This window comes from Alosa pseudoharengus, unplaced genomic scaffold (assembly GCF_046254945.1).
Source record: "Alosa pseudoharengus isolate Yale_2024_CS ecotype anadromous, Long Island Sound unplaced genomic scaffold, YU_APseudo_1.1 YU_APseudo_1.1_scf_22, whole genome shotgun sequence".
In the NCBI taxonomy this organism is placed as follows: domain Eukaryota; kingdom Metazoa; phylum Chordata; class Actinopteri; order Clupeiformes; family Clupeidae; genus Alosa; species Alosa pseudoharengus.
Window position 1 is genome coordinate 28,085,548 of NW_027468680.1, and position 23,609 is coordinate 28,109,156.

Genomic DNA, 23,609 nt, shown 5'->3' on the forward strand with positions numbered 1-23,609 from the left:
GGACACAGTTTTATGGAACATCATTCATGGGCATTTTATGGCCTCAGATATCAGTCAAGCTAAGCTACAAGTAGTTACTAAAAGTTTTTTTTTTAATCAGAGTGAACAGAGCACTAAAACTAAAACTACAAATAGACAAATAAATACATCAATATGTAAATACTACAGGGAAATGTAATAATTTGATAATAATTTTGAACATTTTTGTTTAATAATAATTAAAGCTAAAGTGAAGAATGGGCTGAGAGGGTGTGGAGTGGGATGTAGGGGGAGGGTGTAGGTGTAGCTACAGGTAAACACCTGTGAACGGTGAGTCTCCATTCATCACATACAGTCCAACCGGAAAGTTTTCAGACCCTTTCAAGTTTTCCACATTTTGTTATGTTTCAGAATGGATTCAATTAATTTTTCCTCAATCTATACACAGTACTTTACAAAAAACAGGTGTGTGGAGTGCTTTGTCAATTTATAAAAAATAAACGACTGAAATAACTCATTTACGTATTCAGAGTCAGACCCTATGTTATGATGCTTGTAATTGAGCTCTGGTGCATCCTACTTCTATCAATGGTTTCTGAGATGCTTCTACAACTTCATTGGAGTCCACCTGTGCCTAAATGAATTCATTGGACATTATTAGGAGAGGCACACATCTGTCTATAAAAGGTCTCACAGGGTGTATGTCAGAGTGAAAAGCAAACCACAAGGTCGAGAGTATTGTCCATAGCAGGGGCTGAGCCAGAGGGGTAGCACGGTGTGGCACAGGCCACCCTTGAGATTTGATTGGCCACCCCAAGTGCCACCCCCAAATCCTAGTCTACGATTAGCCATTAACATGGTCTAAGGCGGGACCTTTCTTGATGCACTTGCAGCAGTTTGAAGTGTCAGACGTCAGAAATGTAAGTGGCAAACACGCTTGCCTTTATAGGCCTACAGGCTACTGCTTCTGCTAACACGCAAAGATATCTATTTACCTATTGCATCTGCCAGTGCCTATTTATCTAATCATACACTTAAGTCATTAAGTGTAGGCCTATACTTTTGTAAAAGCGTTTAATGACAATAATGTCCTAATGTAATGTTAAGAAAACTTTTCATTTATGGTTCATCAAGCTTACTCACTAAACACTCATCGCATCAAGGCTACTACAGGTAGCGATATTCTGATGAAATGTATACCATTCAACCAGTCAAGCATTTGTTGTAAAATATTGAAATTATGGGAAGTTTACATAGCTTAGGCTAAACTGTATTTTATTTAGTTCTATCATAAAAATGGCATCATATTTTGTATCAAAATACTTTAGTTTGTAGTTTTAAAATATTGCCAAATATTTTTGGTAAAACCAATAACCTACTTTTGGTGATGTAATTATAAAAGTGCAAAACAATGAATGCAGCCCTGGTTGTGATCAGAATATTGAGATTCAGGAAGATAAGTAACATGTAGTAACAACAGTATTTTTTGTACTTTCAAAATAGAAAAATACAGTTGATTTTGATACATGGTGTGGCTATGTATTTTATAGTTTATTTTGATACACTTAAAATTAGGGCATATTTGATATTTTATTTTAAAATACATTGATGTATTTTTGCCCATCCCTGCCAACAGCTAGCGTAGCCAGGCAGCTACAGTGCTACACTCTGTTGGCTGCAGCAACTTGAGCTAGGTAGCACAAATTATTTTTTTAGGTTTTTTCTCGTACCGACAGCACTCAGTGACTTTGAGAAACAGATTTTTTTTCTCATTTTTGCATTTTATTCAAATACAAAGAAATGTATGGATGAAAGAAGAGTATGGACTTTGTGTTTTTTTGTCCTTCAATTTATGAGTATGGTGTCTGGTGCCTGGTTTCCCAAATGTATTTGTGCTAATTTCACATCTTGAGCCTGTTTCTGTTTGTGGGTGTGGCAGCTCTGCATGCAAGAAGTGTGAGCTAAGCAAACCTAAGGAGGAAATAATGCAGCAGTTCCGCTGTCCAACCGGCCAGGGGTGTGCTGAGTGCATAACCGGTTAAGTAAAGTTATAACCGTCAAGTATTATTGTGTAAAATGTACAGGCCTTTAGACCTACCGGTGAAATGCTACACAACTAATGCAGTCCAGAGGGAGATAAGACAGAGTTTGACATAGTCTAAGGTCTAATCATAAAACGGCGCAAAAATTACCCCAACACGTTTCTTTACTAACATTATGGCAACCATATTAGTCATATAGCATTATAATCACTATTCAGGTGAAAGGTCACGCGTAGGCTACATGAACGCTCGTAATGTAAGGTAATATTAGCCTATGTAATTAATAAAGGACTGTTACATGTACTTTAAGATGTTTCTGGTGGTCAGGACACTGGTTTAGAGTCTTTTCTATGTAAGAAACACAGAAGGAAACGATCTCACTTCCTTCTTTTGTTATTCGAGCTTTTTTCTATAAGGGTTCGCCTGCGCAAACACTGGGCATGCTGAGCACTTTCGATATGGTAGCAGCAATGTCCAAGATAACGAGTGGAATTCTATTTATGGGCTGCGTCTCTTATCTGGAGAACAAGAGGTGTGATGCAAGTCTGGAAAACAACGGTGTGCTCCATTTGCACGGAAAACGGAAAATAGTGAATGTATTATAAAACATTTCAAGTTGCAACATCTCTACGTCGTGGGTCAAATAGAGTTGGGGGGTGTCCACTGTGTCCACTGATTACCACTGTGGGCTATAGCGGTGTCTTTATGCGTCGCTTCCAATTCTTCCAAAAGTAACTGTTCTTCGCTGTGTATGCTCACCTGTTTGTGGAATCAATGGAATTCTCAGAACATATTAAAACAGCAAACGTTGACGATGTTGTGCTGAAACAACCTTTCCACGCGCCGATGAAAGGAACACTGTGCGTGACTGGCCACCACCTACTTTTCTCTGACAGGAGTGGAGACAGCTCCTGGCAACTTCTTTTATTGCTTAGAAACATCGATGCCATCGAGAAAAGGTGAGTGAAGTATTTCTCTACGTTGTGACTTACTGAGCAATGATGGTCTAGGCTATGGAGTCAAGTTACATCTTCAATCACTGACTTTGGTAACTTTCGTATGCTTCGCTGGAAATCATTTTAGTTAGAAAAAATAGGCGCCAGTCTATAAAACAAAACACAAGAAATTGGTTATACTGTAAAGTAATTTAACTATATATTATATTCTGTAATTCAACTTCAAACTTCTGCTGCAAAATAAACAATGACCCTGAATGGAAGTCCGGGCAGCACAAAAAACCTATAGGCCTATCAGTGTTTGCATGAGATAATGTAGGCTACCAAGTTGAAAGATTAACAGCAACAACTTCTTATAGCCTGGCTGAATAACTCCATTCAGCCTATGGGTGTTAAAGAATAGATAACAAACATACAATTATTTAGGGTGTGAGGTCTATTTCTATTCCATATTGATCCCAACACTTTCTTATCCACTGTAACGTCAACTCTCCCTCCTCCTTATCAGTGTGGAGAACCTGCTGGGATACTCCAGCACAGGCTCAAATATCAGGTTTGACCAATTGGCCATGTGTTTGCAAGTCCCATGCCATTTGTATGCAGTGTGTGTGTGTGTGAGAGAGAGAGAGAGAGAGAGAGAGAGAGAGCGTGTGTGTGTGTGTGTGTGCGCGCGCTTGTTTGTGTGTGTGTTCGCATACTTATTGTGTGCTCTGACAGCAACTGACAAGCAAAAGCACTGTTTTGAAAATATTACCTTTAAAAAATTCCCCCATCATCATTAGTTACTGTTCAAATATAAATGACTTCAATCACCATTTAGCAGTGACAGCGAGGACAACTGTAATAGGCTTAGCTTTAGTATCTTAGTGTTTGTTCCTCATAAAGGTAATATTTTCATCTCATTGTCTTGTAACGAGAGCCTGAATGTCTGCGGATCAGGTCTTATCCCACTCTATTTGACCTGCACCATGCTTTCAGCTTCACAAACCAGTCTCTCTCTCTTTCTCTGTGTATCTATCTCTTTGTCGTTGTTTGGAGCGGCGATGATAAACGGTGGATTCTCTCTGGGAGAGAGCAGGCCAGGGGCTTTAGTGTCCCTGAAACCCCTCCCAATGCAGACTCTGTGTTTGGTCTGTCTGCCTCGCTTCTTTAGCTTTCCCCAGCCAGAGGGACATTCAGCTCAGGGCATGGGAGTGAGCTGAACTCTGCTGTGGTGCATGGCTTTATGCGTGTTTGTGTTTCACCCGTAGGCCGGTGGGATCCTCTGGCACCATCACAATTAAATGTAAGGACTTATGCATTCTTCAGCTGGACATTCCAGGCATGGAGGAATGTCTGAATGTGGCCAGATCCATTGAGGTATGCTAGATATTCATTATGTATTTTAACTTGTGGCAACATTACCATGGATAAAATTAGCACACTTTTCAATGGAATTTAACGGTCAGTACACACACACACACACACACACACACACACACACACACACACACACACACATTCCACTCATTGTGTTCTTGCTGTCCTCTGTAGGCTCTTTCTTCATTGGACAATGTCACAGAAATGTACCCATACTTCTATAGACCTTCTTGGCTTAGTCTAGATGACCAATGGGGCTTATCAACTCTAGAGAAGCATTATGATCAGTTAGGGGCTCTGGTAAGTTAACACACACAAATGTGTTTATGCACCGCCACCCCCCCCCCCCCCCCCACACACACACACACACTCAAACTTTACTTTCATGGCTTCATTTGTCACAGGAAGTGAAAAACGTTTGTCATCTGTTGCAACCCACAGTCAGCGTCACATCCGTTTTAGTAAAGAGACTATTGAATCGTATTTTTAGGCCAGTGGTATTCAGGAAACTGAAAATGTGTTTAATACATGTAGGTTGGCCTGAGTAAGAGTTTAACATCAACAACTATTTTTCCATTTTAGCCACCAAAAAGAAAAAAAAAGCAGCTTACTGATCAGATGCATATATCTGTTAATTTCACCTCTTAGACTTAGACTGATTTGAGATTATAAAATTGCTCTTGCCTTGTCCACTGAAATTTCACTATACGTCTTCTCCAATGCTGTCTTTTGCAATTGAACCCTGACAACAGCAGGTCAAGTGGAGGCTGAGTAATGCCAACTCGGACTTCTCCGTCTGTCCTTCATATCCACCCGCTGTCATCGTGCCTCAGTCTGTAGATGACCAGATGCTGGTGAAGGCTGCCCGCTTCAGACAGGGAGGACGCTTCCCAGTGCTTAGCTACTACCATCAAAAAAACGGCATGGTAAACAGCAGCACAAAATAAGAATTAAGGATGTGTGACACACAGCACAAGACACTCTGTTAGCCTCACATAGCCATAAATATCTCTGTCGAAAAATGGTAAGGTATTAAAGATGTGTTTATTTGGTGTTTTGATGTTTGGATTTCTTCTGCCTCCCAGGTGATTTTGCGTAGCAGCCAGCCGCTGACAGGAGCCAATAGGAAACGCTGCAAGGACGATGAGCTCTTCCTACAGGCTGTGATGGACGGGTCAGAGAGAGCTTACATCATAGACACCCGTTCTGCCCAGCAAGCCCAACAGGCCAGGATGACGGGGGGCGGCTTCGAGTCCAAGTCCTGTTATAACTCATGGAAGAGACTCCATCGCCACATGGAGAGGTCTGTGTCTTTCTCCTAAATTGTCTTAATGCATTTGATGAACAATTTTTTAATGTTTTTGATGGATGTGAAAGTTACAGTAGTTGACTCGAGTTTGTGTGTGTGTGTGTATACACATATCTATGTGTTGTATGTGTATGTTTGTAAGCATGTCTGTCGGTTTATGCTTTACAACATTAGGAAGATCAGACCTTATCTGACACAAGATTCCACACAACTTCTTGTTCAGACCATGGTCATCTCTAAACTGGACTATTGTAATTCACTATTAGCTGGCTTACCCGCTTGTGTAATAAGATCATTACAGCTGATTCAGAATGAATTTGTTTGATCTACTGCCCTCTGGAAAGAGGTACAGAAGCCTGCGCTCCCGCACCACCAGACTCACCAACATCAGCTACATACACCAGGCTGTTAGGATGCTGAACTCTCTCCCCCTCTCCCCCCTCCACCCTCAGCTACATAACATCCTGGACTTTGGACCCACAATGGCTGCCTTGCACTACTCCACTTGCACTACTCCACTTGCACACTTTGCAAGTTGTTGTTGTCCTGTTGTCCTGAAAACACTTCTGAACACACTTCTGCAGCTCTTACATAACTTGCACCACTATGCCACTTACATACTTAGGTCAAACAGAACTACCTCAGCCATTTATTGGCCTGACTTTTGCACTATTATATTGACTGTCTACTGTATGCACAATTGCACAATTTCAACCCAAATTTTGCTGCTCTTATTTCTTCATTGTATGTGCCTTCTTATTTACTTTTTATATTGTTTACTTGAATGTTATGTTTGCCTATAGACTTAATTGGTAAAATATGTCTCATCTCCACCGTGGGATAGTGGGAAACGTAATTTCGATCTCTTTGTATGTCTTGACATGTGAAGAAATTGACAATAAAGCAGACTTTGACTTGACTTTGACTTTGGAGCACGCCTGGTCTTCAATCAGCCAAAGAGTACACATGTAACTCCTCTCCTAGTTACTCTCCATTGGCTCTCTCACTTTGGCCTATAGGACACTGACTGGATCTGCTCCTAGTTACTTCAATTCAATAATCAAGCCTTACATCCCCAACCGCCCACTGCGGTCTTCTGATGAGCGTCTGTTATGTCGACCAGTCATAAAAACTAGGTCTAATTCAAGACTCTATTCCTCAGTGGTTCCATGTTGGTGGAATGAGTTGCCCAGTGCTCTCCGTTCCTGTGGTAGTTTTGGGTCGTTTAAGAGGGGTCTAAAGACATTCGTGTTCAACATGTACTTAGTTGTTTAAGCACGTATGTGTTATGGTTTGTATAATATTGTTTTATTTTCATTAGGCTGTTGATTAATTTTACATTATTGTTTATTATTGATATTCTCCTTAATGTAGTCTTACCATGTCATTGTTTTTATATTATTGATTGAATGGACATTATTGTTTTATTATTACTTTTCCCCTCATTTTCATTGCTTATTTTATTAGGCTATTGATTGAATTGATATTGCTGTTTATTATTACTATTCTCCTTATTATATTTGACCAACATTCTAATATGTTCCCTATTCAATTTTAAATATTATGTTGTTTTGTATTTGTGTGTCGCTTTGGACAAAGGCGTCTGCCAAATCCATAACCATAACCATGTGTTTCCGTGTTACCACAGGGGTAAGGTCCTCCAGGAGAGCCTTATAAAGCTGGTTGAAGCGTGCGGAGACCAGTCACACAGCATGGACCGCTGGCTCAGTAAGCTGGAGAACTCCAAGTGGCTCTCCCATGTCCATAGTGCATTGTCCACAGCAGGGCTGGTGGCAGAGTGTGTGGAGAGGTGAGAGAACACTAGCTTCAAAAGATTTGTCATGTTGTTTGCACACTGAAATCCAGTTATCATTATGGGGTAGCCAGACTCGAATCCTTATCAGAATTGTCTGGTAACACGTCATTTGGATTTTAATTATGGGGCGTGTTTCAACCTTGTCTTATCTAATTCAATATCTTGTATAACAAACGTGATAGCGGAATCTAAACATTGCAGCGATTTTGTTGAATACAAAATCAACTCAAACATGCTTAGGTGACGTGGATGACTGCTTCACTGTTGCTCATCTAGTCATCATAGTATAAAGCCAGCACAAGCAATTTAATTGGCCCGAACACATCTTAATTGGCTATAGACTTCTCAATGGAGCGACTCCAGACCGTATTTTTCTGCTCTGGTAAATTCGAGCTGGCGTCCAGGCAAATTATTTGCTATTGTTTACCCAGGAATTTGAACGCATCCTGAATAGCATACACCACCATATACCACATAATACTGTTTCAGCTGTACCCTTATTGTTTACATGCCATCGATTCCAACATTACAGTCTCACACCCATTACAACACATTCATTTTCTCATAAGTTGTATTGTGTGTGCATTACAGGCTGCAATTCAACAGGGCTCATCTATATTACAGTTGCAAGGAAGGATATGCTGTGGTCATGCTAGTAGAGCAGTTAGTGGTCAGTGTTGTAGTCTAGTTAGATGTAGTGGGTATACTGTGATCAACCCCAAATACGTATCCTTGCCTATTTTAAGTGGGTATACTGAGATGAGAATGTTTTTTAAGTGGGTACTGCGTAGAGTAGAGCAATAGTGGTAGTGTGCACATTCCCACCGGTGAGGTGCAGGGCAAAAGGGGCTGGATATAACTTAAAAGAATGAGGTTCCCACACTATGCTATTTCTCCCATGTTTATTGTGCTGCAACGTTTCGACCCTGCTGGGTCTTCCTCAGGACAATGGCATTCAACAGTGGCTCAAGCATATGCATAGAGCACAGACATGGTCAGCTGATCATGCTGAGCTCATTCAAACTAATTACCCAGGCCTTGATGGGCCTAAGTACCACCTTTACCATAGTCACTACTCACTACATAAAACCATTAGTGATAAAATTACATATACACAATATACACACAGACAATGAAATAAATGGAAAAATGGCCCTTACTTACAACATAACATTGTGTGCTTCATTACACTACATTGACACTATTTGTCACATTAGACCAGTGTTTCTCAAACTTTTTCAGACCAAGGGACATAAAAAAAAACCTCACGGACCACCTAGTTAAAAAAGTTGATCTACTTCAACAGTATATTACACAATAGGTGAATACTCACTGAACCACCTTGCTTATTGTCTTTGCACCTTTCTTATTGTGTCAGAGGATCATATGATTTAAACTGGCATAGCTTACATAGGCAGTGTTGCAGAACTGTTTGGATTTACATACAAGTTGGTTCAATATTGCAAACAACTCATCTATAGTATATTATATTTTACTATGTCTGCTTGCGGACCACTTGGGATAACTTGCAGACCACCAGTGGTCCCCAGACCACACTTGGAGAAACACTGCATTAGACCAATCCCACACACAATGGGCCCTATCATGACATTCTAAAGTGCATCGTCACTCGTCAAAAGTCTATTCAAATTTAGTAGGATGTCCAGTTCACATTGGGAGGGGTTTCGTTATCAAACGTGGAGCGCATGGCGCAACAAGGTGTTCCTAGGTTTTTTAATCAGTCATATGGGTGTGTTTGGGGCATAACATAATTTTAAACCAATGAGAATGACATCTGTCATTCCCTTTAAATGCATCTGTATTTTGGCATTCAACGGCGCATTTGAAGGAGGCTGCTTGCGAGACCGTATGGAATAGTCATTATTAAACCATGCTTTAAAACCTAGCATAGCCTTCATGCATTTGCAACCGTCTATTATTTGAACTCGTTGGCAAAGTGAAACTAACTTCACCAAGGAATCAGTCAACGACAAGACAGTTATATGCAGTTACTTTCACTGACTGACAATGGGTTATCATCGAAAACATAGGCTGGAAAAAGCAATACTTACCCTAATATTGCTCAAATGACTGAATAAAACAACATTTATCCTGCAGAGGAGTTGCTTATATCTCGTGACAGTGCGTCTTCAGCTGTGCTCCATATGTGTCTCTCGCCTCTCCCCTAATCACTTTTAACCTTCATTACCAATTTGCAAATGATGGTGAATAACTACTCATCATGAGATGTACAGTATTTCGTAATATCTTTATTCTAATTATGTTTCCCATTGTAATCGTGCAATTTGTAATGCTTTGCATGGACGTGCGCTGGTGTGCGTTCATGAATGATAGAAGGATGGTGCGTGCACCTGCCAATATGACTGTTGACATTCGCTCTTAAAATAGCATATGAACAACTCGCCATTGACTTCTGACCAGGTTTAGGTGGTGTACGATAGCGATTTTTAGACAACGCGCCAGGCCCCTCCCTAGGTTGTTAATTGTCACACCCCTGGGCGCAATGTTTAAAAAATAAACGTGCAAAATACCGAATTAAACTTTGCGCGGGTGGAAAACAAACTTTACGCCATGCGCTGGTGCCAGTGGCGGTTCTAGGATTTTTCTGAGACAGGGGCCATAAAGGGGCCACATCATACACTGAGGGGCCAAGAACCGGTCAACATCCATACACAGAAAATACCTTGTTCAGTAAGGCAGAGGCACGTTGTCTACGTGATATGCAGGACTATACGCGGTATACCCAAAGTCCTTTAAGGCAAGTCCCTCCACTCGACGGCCATATTGCAACGCTTTTTGGTCACTCATCGGGCATCCTATTCGGCAGAAATGTGCATGCGCAAGGCTTCACGACACCAATCTTGCTCCAGCGACGAGTTCACAACACATGATTGGCACGATGTCTTCACAACACATCATATGATTGGCTCAATGTATTCACATCACACCACATGATTGGCTCAATGTATTCACATGTTGACGTTTTGCTGAGGAAGGGGTGGGATATGTGTAGACAACGGCACAAACTAACCCCATGCATTTCTATGAAGGATTTTTTGAGTGCTGTGTCTCCTCATTAGAAAGTCTCTGGTATACCCACTTAAAAAGCATCACCATCTCAGTATACCCACTTAAAACAGACAAGGATAGGTATTAATATTTGGGGTTCATCACAGTATACCCATTACAGCTAACTAGACTACACCACAGCAGTAAGGTGCATACATTTCACCAGTCTTACCTTGTTCAAATACTTGAATGCTAAATGCTAAAAAACAAAAAAGCCAATACAATTCTTAACAATTTTACCATTTATTTATAATGTGCATTGAAAACACAATATAAAACTAAAATATAATAGACACTTCACGGGAAATACATTGCTATTTTAAACAGAAATCATACATCATCATACACACATTTTGCGTTCAATTAAACAAGTTTTACTTTAACTGTTTCCCCTTTTGTTGATAAGAGAAACCACTTTCACTGCCAGTTTGCGTACATTAAAACAAACATACACACACACACACACAGCATGTGAGCAACAACTACATCATATTTACACAATTTTTAAACTATTTTTACAATGGTCTTATTTGGAATGGTCTTTGAAGCCACCGTCTTGCTTCCAGTTAGAAAAGCCTGATTCTGATTTGAAGACTGACGATGGGTCATTTGAAAGCGAAAATTACGGAAGGCGTAGCAAAACACTAAAGATGGCATATTCCTACCATTTGAAGTCTTTGTATCAGAAGTCATTGAGTGGCCTCTTCCTATTTCCGTGCTGCATCTTGTGGAATACCAGTTTAGGAGAGGTTGCACAGAAGGAACCATCTGCTCTAGAATGGGAAATGTCTGGAGAGAAGAAAATGAAACAAGTTTGAGTAACTTAATTGTTATTAACTTTCATAACCCACTGTCAACCTGGCGTTTCTAAAATGAATGACAAAATATGCGTAGTGGCAATAGGAAATAGCATCATACCATTAGGAGCAGCTATGCTTGGTGACTGGTGGTTCTGAAGACTGTGGGTTGAAGTCACCAGCTCCTGCGCCATCCCAGTCTGTAGGTGAAACACAAATGCGTGTTTCACAAAATCCATGCTTGTATTCAGCATGTCGTCTGGCAACTGTAAAACCAGTTATTATTATTTTAAATCATATAAAGCTTGAGTGAGTATAACATTTAACCAATTTATCTGAATGAAACTCTCCTTGTCCTAACACTTTGAGACAGAATTAATGCGAAGCCCATGAATCAAATAAACTCAGAATAGTGGTTAATAACTTTGCAATGATAGCTCACATTAACTACAAAAACGTAGCGTTAGCTATTAGGCATGTATTCTCATGTTCATGTTAGCAGCTGCCAAACTTTTTCCTCAAGGAAAAAAAAATCAAACGTTATTTACATTTGGTAAGGCGCACTAGCGCATGTAATATTATTCATTTCGGACCCCAAACAAACAGGATGTCCATTTCTCTGCATTTCATATAACACCATTTCAAACACTTCATACATTACCTTTCCATACATGAAATCTATCAGCATGCTAACAAACAATCAAACCTCAACTCAAGTAACCTAACGTTAATTTAATGTTAACAGTTCACTGACAAAGTCAGTTAACAGTTCACTGCAAGCTTGCTGCTGCTTCGTACTTTAATTGACAAACTTAACATATTATTGTGACAGCAACAAATAAACGTCCCTTTCACATAATGATGATAACCAACATAGAGATTTGTGACTCACCAAGAAACTTCTGTGGAGGATGAAACGCTGCCATCGGTTCTTCACGTTAGAATTCTAGCTGATACTTTCGTTAGCCAAATGTATCGGTTCTTCACGTTAGCTGATACTTCCGTAAGCCAAATGTATCGTTTCTCAACATTACCAGAGACATTTCTGGTTAGCCAAATGTATTGTTTCTTTTACAGTTCACTGTTCTCTTTTATGTTCAAAAATAATTCTGTGGAAATGCATGGATTACAGTTTCTTCCAGTAGCAGCAACTGGAATCCATGCATTTCCACGGAATTATTTTTGGAATCTGATCCCTTATCATACCTGTTAATTCTTACTCGTCGCTCGACTTATCGTGACTAAATTCAAGATGGCTGCAAACGCTAAACTTCGAGAAGATACTGTCTGTATAAATCGTCTTGTAAGTAAACTACCAGTGCTTTTTCAAAGTTCTCAATGTCTCGTTTTAAATGTCAGGGCCCTTGGAAGTCTACCAATGAAGTGTGGAGATACATTGAGCCTCGTAAATGGTGTAAAACAGTGATTTATTTGCATGGCTATGCCGATGCCGAGGCACCACCATTGACCGCCTTGTTGATAGCATCGGCTAACTAGCGCCAGATTTCAAGTGCAGGGGACAAGCCGAGATGGGCTATGAGACATACGTTCACACTCGGTATCATGTTTCAAAACGCTTTAGGTCAAAATCACACCGGAATTCTCCTTTAAGCTTAGTTTTCTCTAGACTCAACCATAAATACATGCCTGTCAGTTGGAACAACCCAAAAAACTAGATAATTGCTTGAGATTTTGACGATTTATGGTGATTTTATTTTCGCTAGATCTTTGCCCAGATTGACGCTAATGCATTATAGAGGAGTGGATCACTGAAGCAAGATGGCGTCTCGATTGACGCATTCGTTCCAATGAACAGCAGTAGTCAAGGCGACATCTAGTGTATATATCTATGGTCGTTCTCAACAAGTTTGACACTTATTGATGATTGACGGTACAGGGGCCAGTCAGGGGCCAATGAGATTTCAGATGGGGCCCGGGCCCCTGTGGCCCCGCCCCTATAACCGCCCCTGGCTGGTGCCCAAAATACAGCCCAATATCACAAGAAAAGACATTACAGAAAAGGCTTTATATCAAATTATTCAGTTAAACCGTTTGGAGACATAGAGTAGACAACATGATGCCCACCTTGTGTGTGGTTTTTGACACAGCCTACAGCTTTAACAAACACTACAGCCAATTTCAAAACAGCCTACAGCTTTAACAAACACTACAGCCAGTTTCAAAACAGCCTACAGCTTTAACAAAAAACTACTATGCATTGACATTTATTTAAAATATTTATTTTTTATGATTCAACAGTCTTGTTTGACAGGAAATTCTACATAATCTACAGTCACACTGAAAATGGAAAATATAGACAAGTGCTTCTGATGTAGCACAGTCAGAGTTGTAGTAGGTTCATACAAAATCAAGCCATGACTAATACCCATATTTATAGACTGATTTTGCTAAAATTTATATGGTAGTATGGTTTTACGATTTCTGTGTGTTATGGTGCATTTTGTGGCGTATCATTTCATGATTAGAAGGCATTCATGCTACATCTGAAAATGTTTAAACACCTTATAAAGCAGTAATAATCATTCAAAAAATTATACTGTAGGAACATGTACCCATTATATCCGTAAAAACCTTATAAATCAGAATCGGATATTTGTTTGGGAACACCTTGTACAGGTTAGAAAACTATTCCTGAAAATGTGTGAAAAGTCTCTGAACTGTGTGGTACATTGTAGAGTATTAAACAGAACATCATATTTTTTTTAACACAAGTGGTTTCATGAATTAGCACATCTATCTGGCTGAAGAGTTCAGCTAAATAGAATCAGCTGGCTTAGAGAATGGTTGGAGCCAGCAGTATGGCTCTGGTTGGAACTATATGGCAGGACAGGGGCAGCACTTACATGCCTCAAATGGACGAGGCTTCAGCACACTCAGTGGACCTGCCCACAGCATTTGAGAGCAGAGTAGCCAAACTGTTCATTTGTTCATGATTTTGAAACCTAATATAATATACTCAGCAGTGTTTTCATTCAGTTAGATTTGTCTGGATGGTTACTGACAAACTCTTTAAAGTCTGCGATAATATAAGCACCTTATTGTCAAATTGTCATATACACCTTTTTGTCAAATTCATCAAATTGCTCCTTGCAGTCGTCTAATTCTGAACACAGTGGCTGAGTCATATACAATCCCAACCAGTCAACACATAATTCAGAAGCTTGGATGGGAGGGGTGTCATTTGATTGGCTGTTGAGAGCAAATATCAACAGCCTTTATAGTGACAACTGATAGGACAACATTTATGTACATTAAAGCAAGCTACACATACATAAAGTTTGGACTGCTCTAACACAATTTTGAAGTGTGTTACCCATGTCTTGTTGCATAAGCAGGGATGGCCACTCTGTCCTGGTTCACGGTTCTGAAGGCACTGATACCACCCTGTTAGTGTGTACTTTGGCTCAGCTGATACTGGACCCAGAGTCCCGCACGCTGAAAGGCTTCCTCAGTCTGCTGGAGAGGGAGTGGGTACAGGTAAGCATCCTGAACATACACATAGAATTATGAAAATAACTAATAATAGTAATAATATTTTTTATAACCACTCATTTGCATGTTTGAGCTTAGAGGGGCAGGCAGATTCTAATCCCATACACTTTTTGCCAAATTCAGCTAATTGCTATTCATGGTCCTTTGACTGTCCATTCAGTGAGTGCGCTCAAAAAGCTATGGTGTTTGTACACAGACAGTCCTGGCTCTTTCAATATAGAGGTCCGGACCGGCCTATAAACAATTCCACTCAATCAACACGTCGCCTCAGCAAGCATGCAAGAGAGGGGTGTCGTTTGATTGGCTGTTCAGTTCAGAAAGGTTGGCATTAAACACGACCCACTCGGTGTGTCTGTATGTGTGGCCGCTTCCCATCCCAGGCAGGTCATCCCTTCCAGCTGCGCTGTGCCCGCTCGGCCTACTCCCACGCCCGTCTAAGGCAGGAGGCTCCGGTCTTCCTGCTGCTGCTGGACTGCGTATGGCAGCTCGGCCGGCAGTTCCCTCTGGCGCTGGAGCTGGCCGAGCCACTGTTGCTCCGGCTAGCCCGGGAGGCCTACGCCTCTGACTTTGGGACCTTCCTCTGCAACAACGAACAAGAACGGTAAGGGAGCCTTCAGCTATGAATAACAGATTTTGGATTGCATTTCTGCATTTGCAATTGGGGTTAGCAGTTACAAACAAACTATTATTCAGAGGGACATATAGTACACTGAAAGCATAGATCTAAATGCTTCAAGAGATCAAGAGATCTGTTCCAACAGAACTCACCATGCGTATTAAACCTCAGGAATGTTTCCTCTTTGTCTTTATCCACAGATGTGTACTTGAAGTGAAAGACAGGACACACTGTTTGTTCCAGTTCCTGTTAAGGTCCAGTGAGAGGGAGCACTACGTCAATCCGCTGTACGAACCGACAGACCTTGCTATCTGGCCCTCTGTGCAGCCCCAGTCCCTGCACCTCTGGGCAGGTAAGTCAAGACTCACTCTGTCTTAGAGCACTTCAAAATGCCAGTGTACTATTTCATTCATTAACATTAATCAGGCACAGTGACTTGAATTTGATGTCCAGTGAGGTCAAGTTGACATTTCTATTATTTCATTGGGTAGGTTAACCAAAGTTACAACAGTCATAGATAGTATGGTACAGTACAACAGTACAGCACTGTAACAACAACAATTAAAGAATCATTATTATTTGGGTCTTTTGGATACTGGTTCAAATGTGTGGTGTTGTTATCAGTGTCCAGACAGGCAAAATCTTTTCTTCCAAGATATTATATGATAGGATCTTTCCCTGCTTTTCTGAGGGATTCTCACTAAACCTTTCACATGTGAAACTATTTTGCCATCTGAGGTACATCAACCACAAATGTGACTGTATCTGTTGGGTTTCTGCACAGGGTTGTTCCTGAGGTGGAGCGATCATACCCAGACCATGGAGGAGGTGCGGGAGGAGATCTGGAGCATTGTGACACAACACTGTGGCAGGGGCTGAGATCCACTGAACAGGCCCATGTCATCACTGCATCAAGTGTCTTACAGATGCCTATACACTCTGAAATAATCAGCCTCACAAAGGACAGTGTGGAGGAAATGCAGACTAGACATTGATCAAGCTTGGTGATCAGAAGAGCTTTGGATTAACCCACCTGTTATTTTGACTTACAGCACTTCAAACCCTGTGAATGTGAGCACATCTCCTTGTCACGGGCACATACATTATAGTCTACATTTGTCAAATTATGTATTCTATATAATCTATATTTTATTGCCATATTTTCTTTAACTGCTGTAAATATTTTTGAGTCTGGCTAGCCTATAATTAAAATATTTCATATTTGAAAAGTGCTTCCACAACAAATGTATTGTGTCAAACAAGATTGCTTCCTTTTTATCCCACTAGAGGTCTCAGTTATGTATTTTGCTCAACTTGGAATGGTGACAAACGTAGATCAACACTGTTTTTAGTTGATGTAGGCCTACTTCTTGGCCTACTGTCATCCCTGAACAGCAACCATTTCTCTTGAGAACTACCCTAGCCTAGGCCTATTAATTACTATTGTAATGTAGTAATAGCCTAATCTAGTTTAAATATTTAGGCCTATAATAGCTGTACATAGTTGAATTTGTAATGAATTAGTTTAATTCAGTGAGACAAGAACATGAAAAGGCAAGTTTAAGGGAACTTTTCATTTAAAATTAAATTCAAACAGTAGCAAGACAACCAACAGAACTGAGATAAAACGGTTTCTTTTGATTAAAAACGTGGGAGCTAAAATAACTGAAGAGACACAAAATTGAATGCCCTCTCTCTCTCTAACTTAGGAACACATGCCACATCAAAAGCCCAACTCAGCTAAACCACAGAATACAATACAACTCCGTTTGGCGCAGCCAGTCAGCATGTTTGCTGGACAGTGTAGTCGCGTATTATGGTGTAACAAGGGGGGGTTGAACGGTTACTAGGATGCATTAAACTACACATCCCAGCCTGACACTCTTCGGCCATTTGTTTGTCCAATGGTCGCTCGATCCGCACGATCGTTGACCAATGGGAGAGTAATCTTTTAATTCTAACGGTTAAATACCATGAAATCCTTTTTTATCGCCATTATTTATTTAAATTAGTTTAGCAGTCACCGTGCGACCTCATGAGATCTTTTAGATTTTGGACAGAACGTGGTTGACACGGAGAAGGATTTCAAGTGTTTGTCAGCCTCCAGGTGGGTTGCATTTTCTTAAGTTTGCCTATATTATTAAGTTGGCTAATAAACATGTTAGTGTACACGTTTGCCTGAAAGTAGCCAAGACCAGGACATTTACCAATGGCTGTAACAATATTCACGCTTTCTATTTAGGCTGCCGCATTTGACCATTGAGGGGTGAATGAACTAGTGAACAAAAACAATTGTAGGCTAGGCTACAACAAGTTATACAAAACCACCAGTGACAAGGCAAAATTACCCTTTCCTCCCTCAGAGACAGCATCTCGACATGCTACCGGCTGTGCGGATCTGTTTGCCCTCCATGGCTTTTCTAGGTTCGCTGTGTCACGGATGCGGTAGCAGAGGTTTGTTTTATCTGCCGGTGCGTGCTATGAGTTGGTCTCCGCGGCAGATAAATCAGTGTAACAACGAGGATTCCTCCGACCCTCCTCCTCCTGAAGATTGCCCCCGGGTACTCATCACAGGTGAAATGCATCCTTTTTGTCTAAGTCTCTTTAACAGTAGCCTACACAAAAATAAAAAAGTCAGTGCATATCCATGTGTTGTCAATTTATTAATTTCCTTTTCTAATTTGTGAGTTTTGCTTGTTTTCATAGACTAGAGAGAGACACCGCTATTTTCTCTTCATCACAATAGGCAGGGACAAACAAAATGTGGCCATAATAGCAGCAACGAATGACCTCCGGGAGAAGAATAGCTTGCATAGTTTTTTGTCTTTGGATAAAGCTCTGTAGTGACAACAGGGTGTGGATTTAAGCCCAGTTGAGGCAGACGCCAACAAATTCTGTTTTGTTTAACCCAGATCACAGATAGAGCCAAGCTGTTTTTCCCCAGCATGAATAAATATATCAGATAGGCTAAATGTTTAAATGTGATTTTATGCTGTTTGATCTACTTTGCAACAATTTTCTATTGACTGCAGGTGGATTAGGGCAACTTGGTGTTGGACTGGCACAACTGCTGAGGTTCGTTAAAAATGGTGAATAACTGTTGTGTGTTTTGGTTTACATGTGCCTGGTCAGGCAGCATGCATTTATCTAATGTCAGAATTATGGACAGTATAATCTGACAGTCACTTCATATGAAGTTTTCTGTTCAAGTTCTGTTCTCATGCTATTGTCCCTGTATTTGTTTTGGTTTGTGAGATTTGCTGGTAATGTTTACATTGGATGCAATGTGGCAGAATAACTACATTGTTGGTATAGGTCGAGTGAATCACTTGTTGTGCTTGTGTCAGGGAACAGTATGGGAAGGAAAATGTGATCCTATCGGACATCAAGAAGCCCCCCGTGGAGGTGTTCAACAGTGGTAGGTGATCCTGTAATCTGCCAGTCAAATATGGCCCACTTCCATTTAACACCTGCTGGAACTTACTCTAGGTCACGACTTGTCTCTGCCACTGCATTGTATGCTGATCATCTGCTATAAATGTAGTTATTATATCCTGAGCAGCAGGACGGACACACATGCTGAAGAGTTGCCTATTCTCTCATCTGTCTCACCGCACCACTGTCTCTATCCGTTTCTCATGACACCTCAGTCTCATGACCCTTCCTTGCCCCTCCTTCCCTTCCCTGTCCCCATCCATATATCTTTCCCATTCTCTTCATCTAACCAGGGCCGTTTGTCTACGCTGATGTGTTGGATTACAAGAACTTGAGGGAGTTGGTGGTGAACAACCGGATCACATGGCTGGTGCACTACAGTGCTCTGCTCAGTGCTGTGGGGGAGGCCAACGTGGCCTTAGCGCGCACCATCAACATCACAGGTCAGAATATTGTTTGTCCAAAGACATTTTGCTCAATTAAATGCCACACAAGTTTTAAACCTAAAGTGACTCATGGTAGCCTGTATAGGAACCACACAGGTCTGAACCAGTTGCTCTGACAGATCTGTCTGGCTCCTCGTCCATTCAAACAGATTTTGTCTGGGCCAGAGTCACTTATCTGATGAGAGGAGGGCCTTATACCAGCTGGATTGTAGATGCTTTTTTACTACATTTCGTGATTGAGATCAGGTCACACATGTTTTGGCTCTATACGATGGCAGAGAAACACTGTTGGCACTTTTATGAACAACTAATGGCTGCTGTTGATCGTGTTATTTTAAATTACCTGGACAGTCTATTTTCTTTAAGAGAAGACCAAAAGAACTGCTCGTATAGCTTTAATTGACGAGACATATGTGTTTATATATTGTACTTCTGACAGGATTTGGTAAAAGTTTTATGTCCCAATTTAGGATTAATTGTTGATAACACCCCATGGATGTCAAAGCTGAATTGATAGGATCCATATCTATTGAGAATTGGTCTGGTCTTAGCAAGCTTGCGTAATGGTAAATGTACATTACGTCAATAAATGCATTACACCGTTACTGTGAGTCATCGCAGAGAGTTCAGGCTAGGTATTGGCACTGTTAAGGTAGAGGAACTCTATGAATAGATTGTAGTTGATTTTTTAACTTCTCGTGATTGAGATCTGGCCACATATGTTTGGGATTGCACTCCCTAAACTACACACTTGATGAAACTTTTGTGTTTCGTTATGGGAATATACTTTGCCTGGCTTTCTATGGAGATCCAAGTAATAATCTACATAACAATTTACATGAAATGGCATATTTCTTTTCCCTTTGCTGGTAATATGCCAAAACACAACACACACAGTTTGTTACCTCAAATCTTGTATTCTGGAGGAAAGTCTTGGTGGTCTAAATGTTTGCTAATCATGTTTGCTGCAGGAAATTCAAAGATACACGTGGGGCCCTAATTTGAATGAAAGTGCAACTAAAGTGTTAAGTCCAACTAATGCTAATTTAATAACTATTGGAAATCTAATTGTAAATTTACCATGTGCAAGATCCTAGGTACAAATATCAATGAGTCAGCTCTTCTATTCACCAACATCAACAGCAACATTCACGAGAGTTTTAGTTTATGGACAAAACTCTTTGCTCATTGCCTGACTTTGCAGTTTGCCTGTCTTTTAGGGCCCACTGTCTGTGTTGCCAGATCCAAAATTTGGTAGATTCTAGAATAGAAATGGTTATTCATTTCATCTGGTTTCTTTTTCACCCTCAGGCCTTCATAATGTACTTGACCTGGCGCTAGAGAACTGCTTGCGTCTTTTTGTCCCAAGCACCATTGGAGCATTTGGACCATCGTCTCCCCGTGACCCTGCACCTGACCTGTGTGTCCAGAGGCCACGGACCATCTATGGAGTGTCCAAAGTTCATGGAGAGTTGATGGGGGAGGTGAGGGTTGTGATGACCTTCTCTTCCCCCCCCCTTTTCTGACATACACGCAATCAAACAACATACATACACAGAAATACATAGATGAATGGATATACTCAAGTCTTCAGTCATTTCATAAAATCTGTGGCATGCTGATCTTGTTTCCTCAGTATACAAATCCCACAAAAGGAGATTTAATGAAAATGTGAGATTAATTTTGTTAATAATATTTGTTAAGAATCATGAGGCATAAGTAGCATATTTTACTCTTGGTTGAAGATGCAATGACACAAATAAATGTACTCTCTGTACTAAGTATAACATAATGTTTTTGTCTCATTTGATCAGTACCTCCATCACAAATATGGATTGGATTTCCGTTGCTTACGCTACCCTGGAGTCATCTCAGCTAACACCAAGCCTGGAGGAGGAACAACAGGTAACCCCATGTCCATTATGAGAAGGGCATATCCTTTGTGCTCCTTTGTACATACTTTCTGTGTTTTGCAGACTACGCTGTCCAGATTTTTCATGACGCCCTCAGCACAGGCCATTACGAGTGTTACCTGCGATCGGACACACGTCTTCCCATGATGCACATTGCTGACTGCCACCGTGCCACAGTGGAGTTTATGCAGGCCCCTGAATGTCAGCTGTCCTTGCGCACCTACAACATTGCTGCCATGAGTTTCACCCCCGAGGAAGTAGCTGAAGAAATACGCAAGCATCTACCCCACCTGAAAGTCACCTACAACCCTGATGCAGTCCGCCAGACTATTGGTATGAACAGCATCCGAGTATGTGTCAACTAGCCTCCAAATGGAGCCGTATACTGTCAATCACTGTTTTGCCAATGGCTTGTAAGATCCATATGGCAAAGGTCACTGTTATAATAACAATAATAGAATACGATAGAATAGAATAGAAACCACATTATTGTTCGTTTACAAGGAAATTTCGTCTTGGATCTATAGGCTCCAACAATTTCAGAGTTTCACAGTTGCTGTATTTGCTTGAAGCTATCTTTAGGAAATATGTATTCTCTGACTGTAGATTGTCAATATCAGGGTGGGCAATTCTTATGGTTTATTTGTTTAAGAACTGGCCTTCCTTCTTTGTTCAATTATTAGGAATGCAATCACATTTTATATTTAATAATAAATTCAGTGTTTCTGTTGTTCTGCCTTGTTTGCAGCGGACAGCTGGCCAGTGCGATTTGACGACTCCAATGCACGAAGAGACTGGGGTTGGCGGCCGTCTTATGGGCTTCCGGAACTCGTTACAGACATGATCTACTCTATCTGCGACAAGAGGGCCAATGCTGGGCTTCCAGTCAGCTAGCAGGCGCAGTCAACAGAGACTTCACTTCCCAACAACTCCCTTTAAGTCACACTTCCAGTAGAGTGCAAGGAGGGGCACACACAAACACACAAACCACTCCAAACCTCCTTTTTCCAGCCACGGGGAACCACTCATGAACACCTAACCTTCAAGCTAAACCCCCTGAAGTGACCAAACAGTAAACACACACAGACACAGAAACTCACACACAAGCTCACACATGCATGCATACACACACATACACGCATTCATGCAAACACACCCACACACACTGTCACATTCACATTCACACAGACAATGCTCATACATGTTCTAACCAGCAGCCTTAACTCTTTTTCAGGGAACTATACTGTCAACCATACTGTTGTGACTATTGCATTAATGTTGTTTTAATTGTGATAGGGAGAAGATAAATAAAACACATCATCAGGTTTCTGCCTTAATTATCTTACACAGCATCATAGCCTTGCTCACAGCTGGCAATGAGATCCAGGAGAGAACAGCACAATGATGAGATGCTGAAAAGCAACACTGCAGAATAAGACATTATGGATGGATCAATGGAGGGAAACTGAAACACTGTGCTGGTAGAGGGAATGGAGGACACCCAATGTTATATAAGGGCATGCTGTTGGAAGGATATAGCCGCATCTAAAATACTGTATCTTTATCTTTCTTTTCCAACAGGTGTGATTTTTAGCCCAGATGCGTATTGTGTTGATATAGCCTAAATGAAACAAGCCTTTCAAACCTCACTCACAGGCCAATTGACAAAATTGCAGTGTACATTATTCATGGAAAAATAAATAAATATGTTAATTTATTAAATAGCCTATTTTTGTCAAATGAATGCCTACAGAGGTAAATATTGTGTGTTGGGATTTTGTGGTATATATCTGAGGTGTAAGATTTATTTGCAGCTCCACAATTGTATTCGGTAGCAGACTATTGTCAACAGACTTTTTCACTTTAAGCATTTTTCTAAATATTGGCTACTGTCGATGGATATGGTCTCAATCTGGATCACTCATGTGACTTCGGCCTATCTTATTGCTGCTTGACTTCATTATTATTCTCTTCACTAAAACATGAACAACTATGAAATCCAAGATTTTACTGTTAATAAAAAGGGAAAAAAAAACATCCAGAGATATTGTTCTTTTGTATGACAGGCCTTCATTTTGCTGATATTCTGGTGGTCAATTATGTGAAAGTCAATCGTGTGTTGCAGCCCAAACCAAAGTGTGCTTTAAGTACTGCAGTCATACCAGGATGAACTCGCACACCAAACACTGCCGATTTTCACCTATTTCTTTAAAAATAAAAAAGTCTACATTATTAAATTTACAGTGTTTGGTGTGTGAGTTCATCCTGGTTTGACTGCGGTTAATTATGTGGAAAACGTGTCTCAGCTGCCCGGTTCCCAATTATCTGTTGTGCACAT

At 40.7% G+C, this 23,609-nt stretch overlaps 2 protein-coding genes across 5 annotated transcripts; both read left to right on the forward strand.

Moving 5' to 3' along the window:
• The first annotated feature begins 2,426 nt into the window (after positions 1-2,426).
• Positions 2,427-16,677, forward strand: LOC143139035 (myotubularin-related protein 9). 4 transcript variants are annotated; one of them, XM_076299573.1, is made up of 11 exons: positions 2,427-2,980; positions 3,486-3,530; positions 4,228-4,336; positions 4,511-4,636; positions 5,089-5,262; positions 5,422-5,639; positions 7,294-7,455; positions 14,702-14,846; positions 15,242-15,462; positions 15,678-15,829; positions 16,262-16,677. In XM_076299573.1, the coding sequence occupies exons 1-11, from the start codon at positions 2,796-2,798 to the stop codon at positions 16,354-16,356; spliced, it is 1,632 nt and encodes a 543-aa protein (XP_076155688.1). In that variant the 5' UTR covers positions 2,427-2,795; the 3' UTR covers positions 16,357-16,677. The 4 variants fall into 4 exon arrangements, with proteins under 4 accessions (XP_076155688.1, XP_076155690.1, XP_076155689.1 ...); XM_076299574.1 differs by having other exon boundaries at positions 2,428-2,980; positions 14,705-14,846; positions 16,262-16,676; XM_076299575.1 differs by lacking the exon at positions 3,486-3,530.
• A 183-nt stretch (positions 16,678-16,860) lies between these two features.
• Positions 16,861-23,209, forward strand: tdh2 (L-threonine dehydrogenase 2). Its single transcript, XM_076299577.1, has 8 exons — positions 16,861-18,051; positions 18,510-18,552; positions 18,825-18,895; positions 19,206-19,355; positions 20,670-20,842; positions 21,173-21,263; positions 21,335-21,604; positions 22,020-23,209. Exons 1-8 carry the CDS (start codon positions 17,856-17,858, stop codon positions 22,163-22,165), a joined length of 1,140 nt encoding a protein of 379 aa, XP_076155692.1. The 5' UTR covers positions 16,861-17,855; the 3' UTR covers positions 22,166-23,209.
• The last annotated feature ends 400 nt before the right edge of the window (positions 23,210-23,609 follow it).